Source organism: Diabrotica undecimpunctata, chromosome 5, assembly GCF_040954645.1.
Source record: "Diabrotica undecimpunctata isolate CICGRU chromosome 5, icDiaUnde3, whole genome shotgun sequence".
NCBI lineage: Eukaryota > Metazoa > Arthropoda > Insecta > Coleoptera > Chrysomelidae > Diabrotica > Diabrotica undecimpunctata.
The window spans coordinates 9,176,642-9,191,975 of NC_092807.1; the positions used below are offsets into that span (position 1 = coordinate 9,176,642).

Consider the following 15,334-nt stretch of genomic DNA (forward strand, 5'->3'; position numbering starts at 1 on the left):
TATTTCAGAAGGATATTCAATGATTTAGTCTATCAATAGAAAGATTACTTACGTCAAAAAAAAGGCCAAAACGTGTTTATTTGGAAGAAGAGTAATGTGTTAGATGAATCATATTGTTACAAATATAATCTTTCTCGCACTTGATCCTTCATATTCAGCAGTAACCAAAACGAAAGGCAATTATCAAGATTTAAAGTTTATTCTGAGAAAAATTTAATTCTCTTAAGTGCCAAAATAAACGAGTTAGTTTATTGTAAGAGCGGAATTAATCAATGTACTGACAATGTAGTCGAAATGTGTTTACACAGTAAAATTAGATTAATCAACAGCTAAATCAGCAGTCAGTTAGCAAGCAAATACTTTCATTTTACAAGCATCAATAAAAAACTGAGATTTTCGCCAAAGGAAGAACTGGAATACAAAGTAAATACTTAACGTACATGATATGAAGCAGGAATAATATCACAGCCCAACAAAATGAAAATATTTAGTGCTTGAGAAATAACGAATTTTAAATATTTTTGATGTTATGATTTTAAAAATGTCTTCACTTCGCTCGAAAAGAAAAGTACTTTAAAATCACCAGTAGAGTAAATATGATAGATAGCTTCCTCCATTTTTATTGGATTAAATAATATTTAATTAAAGCAATATATTGTTAAACACAAAGACATTTGTATACTTCTGTACTTATAACTCTGAGGAAACTAACTATATACTGATTTTCCTATCCTTTTTCCGCTACTGACACTATTCATGGTAAAAGTCATAGCGATACCTAAACGATACGATAAACGTAAGTGATTATGTTTATAATTCATTTCATTTTTTATTTGCTGCACTATAATAATCGTGAGATCCAGTAGCATTTGTCGCAAGCTTTCTTTGTCTATTTCGCCAAAGTTTCAAGTTCATGGGTCCACCAAAGGACCAAGGGATTTGTTGATAAAATAAATCGGTCATTTAGAACACTTATTTAGTATACCTATCTGTTATAAATAGATAGTTATAATAAAGTTAATGACTTAAGTATAGTCTTCTTTTTATATTAAAGGCTTGTACGAAAATGTTGTATTATGAGCAAAAAGTGACAATATCGATTTCAAGTAATTATCGTGTTCCGTATCGCTTAACGTGGTAATTGTTACTCCAGGACAATAATATATTGCTCTAAATCCATAAATAACTATAATTACCTCAATAATTATTATACATTATAACATATTCCTTTCTTAACGTTATCGCCTAGAGACATATACAAAAACACGGTAGTGATTAACCATCAACATCATACGGTACATTTAGAAGACCAAGAAAAAACACAGCCATTAGTGTACGAAGGAAAACGGTGACGAGATCGTTCTAAAATTAGAGCAGTAGATAATAATATTATTTTATAAATAATAATAATCGATAAGCAAAGTAAACATTTTATTGTCTGAGCATATTAGCATTTTGTAACAGAGCGTTAAGTGCAACATGTTCTTCAGGTTTATACTTCTTATAGTTGTTCATAATATGACGTTAAACAGTAGAAAACCTCAGAATATTTTTATATGCATCGATTTACATGAAACTTTATGGGGATATACCTTCCAATATACCTTCCAATCCGAAATCTTTCCTATGCAAATATGTGCTAACATTTTTTAGAGTGAAAGCTACCCCTTATTGTTCAATCTTATATAAGCTAAAAGTAAAGCTTACAACAATTAAGAATAACGCTAAAATATTTTGTCAAAGATTGTTTGATATTCTAATACTGGGTGACAATCGGGAGCCGGTTGTTTTTAGAACGTATAGTACGAAGCTTGAGGGTATGAGAGTGGGACAAGCGCATCAGTGATCGCTACGCAGTGGCTTTTTCGCACTCAATTTAATATTGGTAGACGTGAAGCGGTTCCATTTCGCAACACAATCTTAAGATGGATAAAGAATTTTAGAACAACAGGCAGTATCATGAAAAAAAAAGCAACAAGGTCCGAATAGAACAGTAAGAACTTCTGTAAACATACAGCGAGTGAGAGATACCGTCGTCAGAAAAGCTACACGGTCAGCCCGAAAACATGCAATTGAGCTAAACATTAATCAGAAATTGTTTAGAAAAATGTTGAATAAGGACCCAAAATTTCACCTCGACAAATTGCAGATTGTCCAGAAATTAATGGAAAGAAATGTTGAACAACGTGAGGATTTCGCTACGAGAATGCAAGTTCTTTTGGAGGATAACAGGTCAGCATTTTCTAATGAGTGACTATGCTCATTTCCATTTGGAAGGAACCGGTAATAAACAGAATTACAGGTACTGGGCTCCTGAAAACCCACGAAATCTTCATGAGCTTCCTTTACATTCTCAAAAAGTCACAGTGTGGTGTGCCATTGGTCCGACTGGCATTATTATGCCATTTTTGCCATAATTCTAGTCGCTACGTTGACATGATCCAAAATTTTTTGGTTCCAGAACTACGCAGAAGGGAAAAAGGACAACTCATTTCACGTTTCGCAGATTTACGGTGGCCTCCAAGGTCTCCAGACCTGTCACGTTGTGATTTTTTTCCAAAGTGGTATTTAAAGAGTCGTGTATATGCTAACAAGCTTCGTAATTTCATTGGGGTTGAAGAACGCAATTCACCAAGAAATTCTGACTATTGATCGAGCGATGTTAGAGGGTGTTATGGAGGATTTCATAAAGAGGATCGAAAACTGCATCCAACGTGATGGTCACCATCTTGATGATATTATTTTCCACGTACTTAATTGGATTGTAAATAGCCTAATTTAAGAGTCTAAATTATAAAATGCAAGCTAAGCATCGTACTATATTGTTGCGTCACCCCTTATTGCGGGCCTGTCTTTAGTGACGACCTGAATTCTCTCTTCACCGCCAGAGTATTATTGTACGAACCATTTCTATCGATGTGGATATGTTGTGGTCGCATTATATAAGCCCGCCAAGGCGGCATTAGATTATTAGTATTATATTATAGTATACGCGAATTATTTTGTAAGCAATCAGTATGAATTATAAGCGACAATTATTAATGTTATTAGAATTTGTGATATTTGTAAGTGAGTGAGTTGTTTTGGAGTTTAAATAAAGTTGGTTAAACCACGTTTAATTCATTTAATCTCTTAACAACAGAAAAACGTAATAATATGATGGACTGTAGTGCAAAATCCGAAAAATACGTAATAACAGGGCCGGAATCGTCTCATTTGAATCGAGCCGTCGAAGGATTATGCCTCTGCTCGGCCTCCACACCATGTCAAATTGTAAAACCCAGAAACCCGAGCCATTACCCTCTATGAGTTGTTACTGGTCAGAGATAATGCTCGTACCAAATTTTTAGTTTTATAAATAATATACAATATTCTTACCTGGGTAATACTCGATATCAGTGCTTTGTTCATGTTCGTTTTCTAGAGGAGCTGAAACAAAAAGAAAAATCATTAAAATGCTTATCATAATCGGTCAATAAAATACAATCTAATAAGCCCCCCAGTGAGACGTACATGTAATTTTCTTTATATAGTTGTAAATATGTTTAAATATATTTTAGATGTATTAATTGTTGTAAAAGAGTTTATATCATCAGCAAAATTTCAGTAAAAATTATATCCATATGTTTTATTATAAGTAAATATATTTTATGCGAATCTGTAATTCACAATCTCACAAAAAGTATTTTCCCCTGTATATAATGTGTTCAAAGAACGTTTAAGTTCAAGGCGTTACCGGAACACGTCCGTCGACTATAAATGTTGTAATTTTTCGGTTAAAAGTGCCTAATTACCATAGTAGTTAGCGTCTTTACAAAGTCGCGGTGACATTTAGAGCAAGTGGAAACTGGAATCGTGGGTTTCTAATGAAGAATAAGGTATCCTACCGCAGATTTGCGGGTCGACGAACTAGAAAACGTCTTGGGATGTTGATAATTTGTTTTGCCAAACATTCCACAAGGAGTAATTTTGGTAAAATTGCAGATTTTTAAATAACAACGATAAATTTGTAATTGGTTCATAACGAATAAAAGTTTTCTCTGTTATGTTGGTAGGGTGTAATCTGTTGGCATAAAATTATTGTATACAATTGCTTAAAATTCTTTCATATAGCCCTGAATTTTCTCTTTTGTTGCCTGGAGTAAAGTAGCTTTAACAATATTACTTTAACATAATTACTCCAAATGTGACAAGTATCGTTTTTATTCAGAAATTGTTTTTATTTTTCTAATATTTATCGCGCGGATATTAAATCACGTAAGTACTTCATTGCGACATTTTTTATGTGACCAAATTCCTAGAACCGATATTTTTTGCCTACATCGTGAATCACCTGTGATTAATAATGTCATAACGTAAACCAAAAGTCATTTTCCATTGTTAACAGTCAGTTTAGAGGTGAAATATAACAATAATGTCATTGTTTAGTTTCCTTTAAACGATACAATAGGAAGTTTTATGTTATCAGGTAAATATGGATATTTTATAATCCAATAAAATCAATAAATTGCTGCAGCCGAGGAGAAATAACAAACAGAGCGTTATACAGTTCTGGAAGAGTATGATTGATGTAATATTTTGTATCTAAAATCGTATAAATACACTCTTAATATACATAAATACTTGTACTTTAGTTTTAATACTGTTGCTGTAGAGTAACTAAATATTTTGTTGAAAATAACAAACTACAGAATAAATGATTTATTCCACATTTTGGCTTCTAGATCGGAGGGCGGCAACTGTCAGCTGTCAACAAATAATCTTAAATGAAATAACATTTTTTTTTACTTAACATCAAAATTATTCCCAAACTAGAGTAGTTAAAAAAATATGAGAAGAAATATGAAAAAATACAATTTAAACCGAACTTACTATTAAAAAGAATATTAAAGTTTCAAAAAGACAGACAAAAAAGTGTATATTGACTAGCTGTTTGTTCCAGCACTACAAAACTACGATTATCTCGTGATATTGTCGATTATGTCGACCTTTCAAGCAATACTTTAAAGCTAGTCGAAAAAGTTGTCCTTCTCCGTGGCTGCATTACGACTGCAATAAATATAAATAGCTTTAAAAAAGTTGAATCGTGTCCGATCTGGCAGCTATTTATAAACTCGCGAAAGAAAAAAGAATTTCATTTCCGTGCTTGCAGGTTTTTAATAGAGATGAGTCGGTCATTAATGAATCCATAGCAGGAACGATACTGAATCGAGTTTTAGTTTCGATTTTATAGAATTTACGACTGATAAATTACAAATTATTAATTATAAATCAAAATTTCTTTAAAACATTGCTAAATTTCAAACAAAACTGTCGTTAAATTAACTAAAAAAATAATCCTGAGCTGTGATTCCCTAAGAAGCAACCGAATCAATAAAGAGAACGACTCTAGCCAGCTCTAGTCCGCAATGATTTTAAAACGGTATTTTCTCCGTTCTTTTATGAATGAATCGAAATGGTCGTTACATCACTTTATCATTATAAAAGGAAATGGGAATTTTATGCTTATCTGCCCACTCTGATGGGTTATTTAATTTTATTTAGTGAATTCGAAAATATATCCGTAATTATTACCTTCACGACTTGGCATAAAACGGTATTTTTTTTGTAAAATCAAGTTTTTTGTGGTCATATTTTGATGAAGAACTTAATTTCCCACTGGATTATAATCTTAATTGCTTAATGCAATAATTTGTTCAGGGTTTCGTCAATATCCCATTATTAAGCACTGCATTTTTTTGGATGAATATGTCATCTGCTACTCTAGCAACGAAGTAGCTTTCCTAAACAACCTTCTACATATTCTAATTATCGGTTCATTTTCGCATAATATTGTTATTTTCTGCATTTTATTACAAGGTAAGTTAGGGTCAAGCATATTATTATTTATTTCTTTTACCTCTTTTCCCATTCTATTTATATTTTCGTAGGATCTGCCTTATTTCTTTCGTTTCCATCCTTCCAGATGTATTCTAACATCATCATCATCTGTCAACCTCTTGCATTCACCATTGTTCTTTCTGCTTCCAATTTCCTGCTGTTTTTCGTAAGTCGTCCATCCATTTTATTGGTGGCCCACCTTGGTATCCCTTGTTTTATCTAGGTCTCCATTCTTTTGTTGTTTTAGTCCTCTCTTTTATCTTTGAAGTAAGTTCAGCCAATTTTGTCCCAAAAATCTCGAAATTAGCATCAATTTGAGTCTTATTTGCTTAGTAAACTTTTAAAAAGTGAAGAGGGCGACACAAGCAAGAAATATTAGAGTTATTCCATTGAACTATGCTCCCACATGAGTAAGGGTCCATAATAAAACTGCAAAGTTGATGAAGTCTACCAAATCTGTGACCAAAACTAATCTTCTATGTTCCACGATAGCGGCATGGATAAGCGTGTGCAATGGCCACTTCTGTAACCTGTTTGATTTTTTCCTGGGTAGCGATATATCGGGTTCAAGATATTCTTTGAATGGATCTCCATTACTAGTCTTTTGAACAGCTTGTACAACACTTTTATACATCCTAAAAGTTAAAGTCAAGATTAGAGAGAAGACTTCTTGGGATCACGCCAATAGATCAGACTCTCTACTTAGCCCATTACCCAATATAGCTGCTGCGTTATTAGGAGCAATTTTAGCAGGAGTAACTACTGGTTATTTTACCACATTTTTATTATCTCTTCAGGTTTTTCGTCCACTTTTTTGACATTTTTTTCTGGTTGTGTTTTCTTTTCTGAAGCTGAAAGTAGCAGGGTCAGATGGTATAATTTTCTCTGGTTGTGGTTTTGTAGTTTCAGGCTGTACTGGTACACTTGGTTGCTTACTAAATTCGGAAACGAATGGAGGTACATCTGACTTAAATACATCTTTAAAAATCTCATGTTTCACAGTTTCTTTATGTGGAACCAGTTCAAAATGCTCTTATTTTAATTGCTTTAATTGGTATTATCCCCTGCTTGGTATCATATATCTTCTTGTTATCAACAGCATAGTATTATTCATTGCTTTTTGAGTTACTTTTAATTTACTGGTAGATTTTTTTGTCCACGTTACTGTTTCGGAATCATATGTTATTACTGGCATTATGCATTGGCTGTAAACTTTTTTCTTTAAGCAAATAGGTAGCGTTCCTTTTAAAATATGTCACATGCTGCGCATTCTAAACCTATACGGTGCTGAATCTCACAGGTTTGATTGTCTTTTCCCATTGTAATTTCATGTTCCAAGTAAATATAGCTAAAAATCTGGCGTACTTCATTGGCACCTATTCTCATAACATCACCGGTCATTTATTTTGGTTTGTAAGCGTTCTTTAAACTCTCGGCTGCATTAACAATTTCATCTACAAAACGCAAGTGGCTTAACACCAATTTGTGCATCCAGCCCAAACATTTTCTTTAACCCAGGTCACAGCAACCAGACTGAGTGGCCCAGAGAAGAATGGAACGGTGGTTACTTGGAAGGTCTCTTAGAGACAGGGTTAGAAATGAGGAAATAAGAAGAAGGAGCGTCACAGATGTCATACAGCGCATAGCATGGCTCAAGTGGAGCTGGACGGGCCATGTGGCTAGAATAAATGACAAATGACTACGAACAGACAGAAGAAACAGAGGTGGATGACTTGCACGATGGACAGACGACGTCAAAAGAACCGCTGGGAATTAAAAGACCGAAATAACTGGAAATTTGAATATTCTCTAAGTTCTATGTTGAATATCTTGGACTCAGAAGACTGGATGGTTAAATGTTATTTTTTATTTTACTGGTAAGTAAATAAGTTGTCTTAAATAACCGAAAGACTTTTAAATTAAACCAAATAATCAGGATATCGGCAAAAAATATATTTACCAAAGCTCAGCAATTGCTATTTATCATACATCATCAACGTCGGTTTAAAATTGACTAAAAGCAACTTTTTCTTAGCATAACAACGCAGACTAAACCGTTCCTCCCCCTTGTACGTGTTGTAATATAAACTTACCAAACTTAATCCAACCATCTGTTACCTGTTATGAATAATAACATTTTTCCCGGTATGAAATTTTAAACCCAAGTATCCCAATAAGTTACACCTTTTGCTGAAATGCTAAACTTTTCCCATGAAACTTTCAAACTTCTCGTTATTTATGCATAAGTTTTGGCTCGCGTTTTGCCTCCGAATCCCCAGTTGGAAGTTGCTTGAGCGTTTTGCCGGTTTCGTTTGCAAAAATTGAAGTTTCTTATTACGTTACGAGGTTTATTTTTTTTTGTCAACTCGAGACGTACGCGCAGTCGCTAAGAGCATATGGATTACTGGAAACTTTCGGCAACGTTAAAAAGAACAATGTTTTGATCTGATTGTAAAGATATTTTTATTTCGCAAAAACTTATTCGGTGCTGATCAGGTGCTAAAATCTAATGAGTTAATTCATGTAATAATATGCTACTATTCGTCGTTGATTGTTATTTTATTAGTCATGTTGGTCCCTTTAACATTGCCCCCCTTGTTGCATTTTTTATTATTTCATACAACCTTATTTGATGGTCTGATATGTAATCTCCATTGTCGATTAGGGCACTGCGATCTCAAAAAAAAACATTCGTTTTGCAAAGTCTAACATGTCAAATTTTTACGTGATTTTTCCATTAGTATATTTTTGACAGCTGTATAAAATTGCCGTATTTGGAAAAATGACGCACATGAAGAAAAACGATTTTCAATCTTTTATTAAAAAGTATTATTTGACAAATAAAATGCAAAAGAAAAGAAGATTAATTTTATTTAGGTGAAACATCAAGACGCACAAGACAAAGATAGATGGAAAGAGCTGAAGGAGACCTATGTCCAGCAGTGGACGACGCATACAGGTTGATTATGATGATGATGATGATGAACCACCAAGATATTTAAATGTTAGAATAAATGAACATCAATCTTATATTAAAAGTAGAGAATTTGATAGATCTCAAATATGTGTCCATTTTGCCATATAGTGTTATTAAGGCTTCCTGCCAGTCTATTTGCTTTTTGTATTTGATCTCTCCCTTCGTTGTCCAGGTCTCCATAGCTAGACAGTGTAATTCCCAGGTATTTTATTTCCATTACTTGTTCAATAATGATGCCATCAATTTCTATTTTACATCTGGTTGGCTCTTTGCTGACTACTATTGTTTTAGTTTTCTGAGATGGTATTGTCATATTAAATTCTTTTGTTTCTATGTTAAATATATGGATCAGTCTTTGCAGACTATCTTCATCCCAATTTATCAATATTACATCGTCTGCGTTACCGAGTATTTTTATTTCTTTGTTCCCCATTCTGTATCTTCCTCCTTTGTTAACGTTTTTGAAGATTTCATCCATAATTAAATTGAAGAGCATGGGGCTCAATGAATCCCTTGTCTTATTCCGCTGCCTATTTCTATAGGTTCTGTAAGGTGTCCATTTATTCTGACTTCCATTTGGTTGTTTTGGTAGATGTTTTCGATAGTTTTATAATATTTAGGAGAAATTCTCTATTATACAGAACATGGATTACATCTTTGAGTCTTACTCTGTCAAACACTTTTTTAGGTCAATCAGACAGAGAAATGCTGGTCTATTATACTCTAGTGATTTCTCAGTAATTTGCTTTATAACGAATATTACATCTGTACACGATCTTCCACTACGAGAACCCTGTTGTTTATCTGTTAAACTTATCCACTGATTTATTAGCACTTGTAAAATTTTAGTTGTAGGTTTTAGGGTAGTATTAAACAAGTATACCTCTGTAGTTTTCTGGCTGTCTTTTATTTCCTTTTTTGAATATTAGAAATAGTTCGCTTGTTCTCCATTCTTCCGGTATATTATTGTGTTTTTAAAATTTTAATTAATTAATGTTGTTAATTGTTCTGTCATTGCTGCTCCACAATATTTCAGTAACTCGTTTGGTATTCCGTCATTACCTAGAGCTTTTCAAGTATTTTCCGAACTTCCTGTACATTTATATTAAGTTCTTCATTTGTGGTAATTTTTGGTGTATCCAAATAATATGTAAACATGCATGGGAAAATGAACATAGGGTTCAATGGAAAGATTCAAGTATAGTCCTAAAAGAAACAATACTGTTGTATTTCTATATGTAACCCAAAGCTTTAATAAATTTTGCTATGTACAAATTAAAAAGAAAAATGAAGATTTTGGTACTTGCATACCAGGGATTTCAATCGACACAATAGAAAGCATATAGCAGCAATTTACGAGTAGAGACTTCATAGGCTTATGAATGTTAATTCATGTTAAACTAGGGCAATATTTGTTAGATATTATACCAGCACAACATAGGAGAGTGTCTTAGTTTTAAGAAAACCATTAGTAAACTAAGTTAGATATGGAAAATTGTAAGACTCTCGGCAAGTTTTCTTTACATTTTCTTGGGTACTAAAATAACCAATTTTAATTAATAATATATATAACCAAGGATAGTACAACTGTTGATATGCTTTTTCGTATTTTATGCTTTACCCGTCGTAATACTCGCTGGACACGTACTTGTAGTCCCTTCTTTTCGTCTGTTTTTTATTAACAGATAAAAAGAACTTCCTCATACTTAACATACATCATTACTGTACCTTAGCATACGATGTTTCCGATTCACTGATTCTTCTAACACAATTCGAAAGATTTTTATACGAGTTTAACAGCGCTGTTAATACATTTACAGGAACAATTCAAGTGTGCCGCATTTGAAGCAAGTCAAATCGAAGGAAAAACCGCATCAAAACGATCATTGTAAAAGCAGCGCGTTCTAATACTACCGTAAACCCACAAAATTTGTTGCAAAAAATTTAATTACCTACCTTAACGACGGCAGAGGAATGCTTTACAGTCAAGAGAACACACGCAGCATTTATTGATTGGCTTTGTGAAACGTCATCGATGACATTCAATGTAGAACCAGCATTTCTGCGATATTTTGGGACTGTCAAAAATCAAAAACACATATAGAGTGAGTATTAAGTATGGAACGCCTCAATTAAAACGGCTTGAACGATTTTTATAAGGGTAAGGGTCTTGTGATGTAGCTAATACTATGGTGGTATTTACGTTGTTGTTAGATCTTTCGTTTTTCTGAAAATCTAATATACTTTCTTATTTCAAATAGATTACACTATATATTTTTCCTAAAGAAATACTGATTATTTTTCATGTAAGTAATGTTTTGTATACTTAAAGATCATAATTTCGGAGGTATTGCTATATATACATTATTTCGCCGAAGTTAAAATACTGATTATTCATCACCAAACAACTTGCTTTGTCAGCTTCAGTCTCAGCAAAACGTATGTTTCCTAGGTCTGTTTTATTTATCATTTCTGTTGAAGGCAATAGAAAAAATTCTTGATAGACATATTAAGGAGAGTACATTAGGGGATCATCTCCTTAATGGCAACCAGCATGAATATCAAGAAGAAAAAGCAACAGAAGCAGCACTAGACAAATCAACCACACCATTAATAATGGAGAGATTTCATTAACCGCCTTTTTAGATATTTTGACATTCTCATTTGAAATTCTCTTTATGATGCACCAGCATCACAAGGGATATCCGCTACTGTATGCAACTGGATCAAAGCAATGCTGGAAAATAGGCTGATTCTAAGGAGGGGATTTGGCCAGTCAAGGGCTACACACAGGGGGAAGTGCTTTCTCCGCTCTTATGGTCACTTTTGATGAACGACTTAATCTCGCTTCTTGACGCACAAAGGGTAGAAATACAGGCCTATGCGGATGATCTAGCAATTATGGTAAGAGAAAAATACGGTAACGTTCTATCCAGCACACTCCAAAGAACATTAAATATCCTCACTAGGTGGCGCGAGAGCACATTCGAGGAACTGCAAATTATGATGGGGGAATTAGCAGCCAGCTCCCAATACGTCGACCTAAAAACGAATATGAAAAAAAAACAAAAATAATGACAAACACAGATGACCCCAGATGTAGGTATAACTATAAATGGCAGTGAGATAGTATCACTATAAATCCAGGAATATATCTACCTAGACCAAATCCTGAGACTTGACAAAGAGAACCAAAGTTCGGAAATTACTAGAAGAGCAAGACTAGCATGGGCAGGATTTGAAAAACTTAGTTGGATACTTAAGAACCGTAAAATACCCCAATACTTGAGGAGCAAAGTGTTCAACCAATGCATCCTTCCTATCACGACATATGGATGTCAAACCTGGACCCTAACCAAGGCAAACATGAATTAACTAGCCACAACAGAAAGAACAATGGAAAGAGTAATGTTAGGTATACGACTGTCAGATAAAAAGAGGAACGACTGGGTAAGATCCAAAACAAAAGTCGAGGACATAGCAACAAAAAAGAGACCGATGGAGGGAGTTGGGAGAGGCCTATGTCCAAACATGGAAGACAGAAGGCTAAGAAAAAGAAGAAGGTGGCGCGACAGGAAAAAACTCTCTATAGTAGTAAAGAGTAGTATTCAGTTTCACAAGGAGATGGAACCTAGATAACATGTAGATGCCTGCTCTGTATGGAGAAACTGTTAAAGAGGCAAATGAGGGCAAATATCTAGGAATTATATCAGACAGCTTACATGGAACGCTCATTTGAAAGAATAACCTACAAAGCAAATTGTTCCCTTTGGATACGTCGAAGAATATGTGGTCGGAAAGCATGGAGTATGAAATTCAAACAGATGTACTGACTGTATTTGGCTGTAGTCAGACCGATGATTACGTATGGTGCACTGTCTGAACGTCAACAAAAGACCACCAAAAATAAACTTGCATGATAGGCATATTTAACATTACCAGGAACGATGTCGACTGCCCCAACCGCCTCCATGGAGATTATCCTTGACATTGGACATATGTATGGAGTAGGAAACGAAGGTATGAACATATAGAAAACTGATAAGATGCCAGGAAGCAGGGCAAAGGATACTGGGATTACTTCTATCCAAAAAATTCTCCTGACGTGACACCGCTTGATGCTTACGTCTGGGGATTGTTAACTGAGAAAATTTTCGTCACTTTCGTTTTTCTCTCCTAATTTTGTAAGTCTAATAATGTCACCATTGTAAAGTTCTTTAATGAAATATAAATATATCCATTGTTTTGTTTCTATTTTGTTTAGATTTTTGTTTTTATCGAGTTCTTACAATAATCACTTTGCCTCAAAAAATAAAAAATTATGGTGTATTTCCAGAAAATAAACCATTTGAGCAAATTTAAGTTGTTGATCTAAAAATAGCCGATGCTATGAGTGAAACTGAAATGATTGGTTACAACTTATGATAAATATTAATATGTCCCCATTTTGATTATATAAGAAAGTAAAAACAATCTTCGTAGAACCGAAAAGTCCACGTGTGGACAGGAAGTACGCGGAACCAGTTACAAAACAATAATTTCAAAAACAATTATTCAGAAATATGTTTACCAATTTGTAGAACACTATGAGATCATGAAAATATAAAAAGAAAGTGAAAATGAAATATTATTTCCATTATTCAATAAATATATTGCGTGTTTGTGAGTGATGAAGATAAATCGACGAAACATATGTAAATAAGCTACCCAAATATTTTGATTTTATAATAAAATTGTGTGTTTCGGTGTCATTTGAGCTATTATAAAATACTTTTATGGAATGTGTGACAAAAGTGATGTCTACAAATAAATTGGCAAGTTGACAAGGATACGTTTTTTATTATGAATATTGATGTAACATTCTGACAATAGAATTTACCACAATGATTGGGTAATTAATAAAATATTTTAGAATTATGGTAAACTAAATACAGAACAAATGTTACACTGGCTGTCACATTTATTTTGATTACGGTTGACCTGATTGTTTCACCTGTCCTTGTTAAGAAGTGGTGGCATTTGTCATTGATCGCATGTCGAGAAAAGTTTTAGTTACAGTTTTACTATACTTTATTTAAAAATTATTGATAGCATAGTTGTTATTTCCATCAGCTACTAAATCATGAGAATGCAAAAGAGGTGGAAAATGCATCAGTAATCCTATCAGCTGAAAAAGACATTCATGAACCTTCCGAAGATGAAAGTATAATAAGTCCTTTAAAAAATAACATAACCTACGAGCCCCTTCCCATATCATTTGGCCCACCTATGGAATTTGCAGTATAAGTCGATTACCATAAACATAAATAAAGTTCCCATCTTAATTAATATGGCATTTTTATTATTTATTAAAAAATTAATATTTATTAAAAAAAATTATGGTTTTTTATTTATTTTCAACAATAAAAAAAAATCACTAATCTCTGGCTATGCATTCACTTATGTCAACATACGTTGATGTTTTCATAATTATTAAAATCCAGAGCTATGGAAAATTGACATCAAAATAATATTGTCAGTTAAGGTCAAATGTATTTTGTAGTATTGTAAAGCTTTTTGCCGTTCGTGGCTTGTACAATGGGTCGAGGTAAAGTTATCGATGAGAAAATTTGTTCAATCATTATTAGACTTTTTAATTCTGGAAAATCTAATTCGGAAATCGCAAATATGTTGTAATTGTCACGCTATAATGTAAGAATAATAGTCAGAAGATCCAAAACTACAGGTTCGGTCGTTACAAAACCTAGAAATGTACGAAAAATGAAGCAGTAGGAGTCGCGTCATTCGCAGGAAAAATGAAGCTTTCCATCCCGACTGTCTAAAGAGAAAGAACAGCGAAAGATTTTGTCTTCCAACAGGACGGCGCAGGTTGTTATACCTCAAAAAAGAGTTTAAAATTGATTGAAGACCATGGCATCCCCCTTCTGGAATATGTTTCTAACAGTCCCGACTTGTCGCCGATAGAGACTTTGTGGCGCGAAATGAAAAAAGCTTTGAGGAAACATCCTGCCAGGTCCATCAACGAATTGAAAAAAAAAATTGCAAGAAATATGGGATTCGTTTACATTAGAATTTTGTCAGGACTTCAGGAATCAGGAATATTCTATGCGTTTTTTTTAATTTATTATTATTCTGTTTAATCAATAGTTTAGGATGGGATGATAAAACAATCTATGAAGAATAGAAATAGGGCCTTATACACTCCATTCACAAGAAAGAGAATAAGCAAGAACGCTCGAACCATAGAGAAATTATGTTAATGAACATATCATACAAAGTGTTTTCTTCTCTCCTATACAACAATCTAACGCCCTTTGCGGAAGAGACTCTTGGCGACTACATATACTGAGGCAAGTGTTAGAAAAGAGCCATGAATACATCGATCTTCACTGATTTCAAAAGCCTTTGACACTAGAAACAAAAAGAAATTATATGAAAGTCTGGTGCTTATGGATATACCCAAAAAACTCGTCAGAT

General features: G+C 33.6%; 1 protein-coding gene across 2 annotated transcripts in view; it reads right to left on the reverse strand.

Annotated features, from left to right (window-relative positions):
* The window catches only part of tnc (tenectin), a 195,224-nt gene that overhangs the window by 13,801 nt on the left and 166,089 nt on the right, over positions 1-15,334 (reverse strand). For both annotated transcript variants that reach the window (XM_072531431.1, XM_072531430.1), the window contains exon 3: positions 3,379-3,429. In XM_072531431.1, the coding sequence (XP_072387532.1) occupies positions 3,379-3,429 (51 nt within the window). The remainder of the gene's footprint in view (positions 1-3,378; positions 3,430-15,334) is intronic.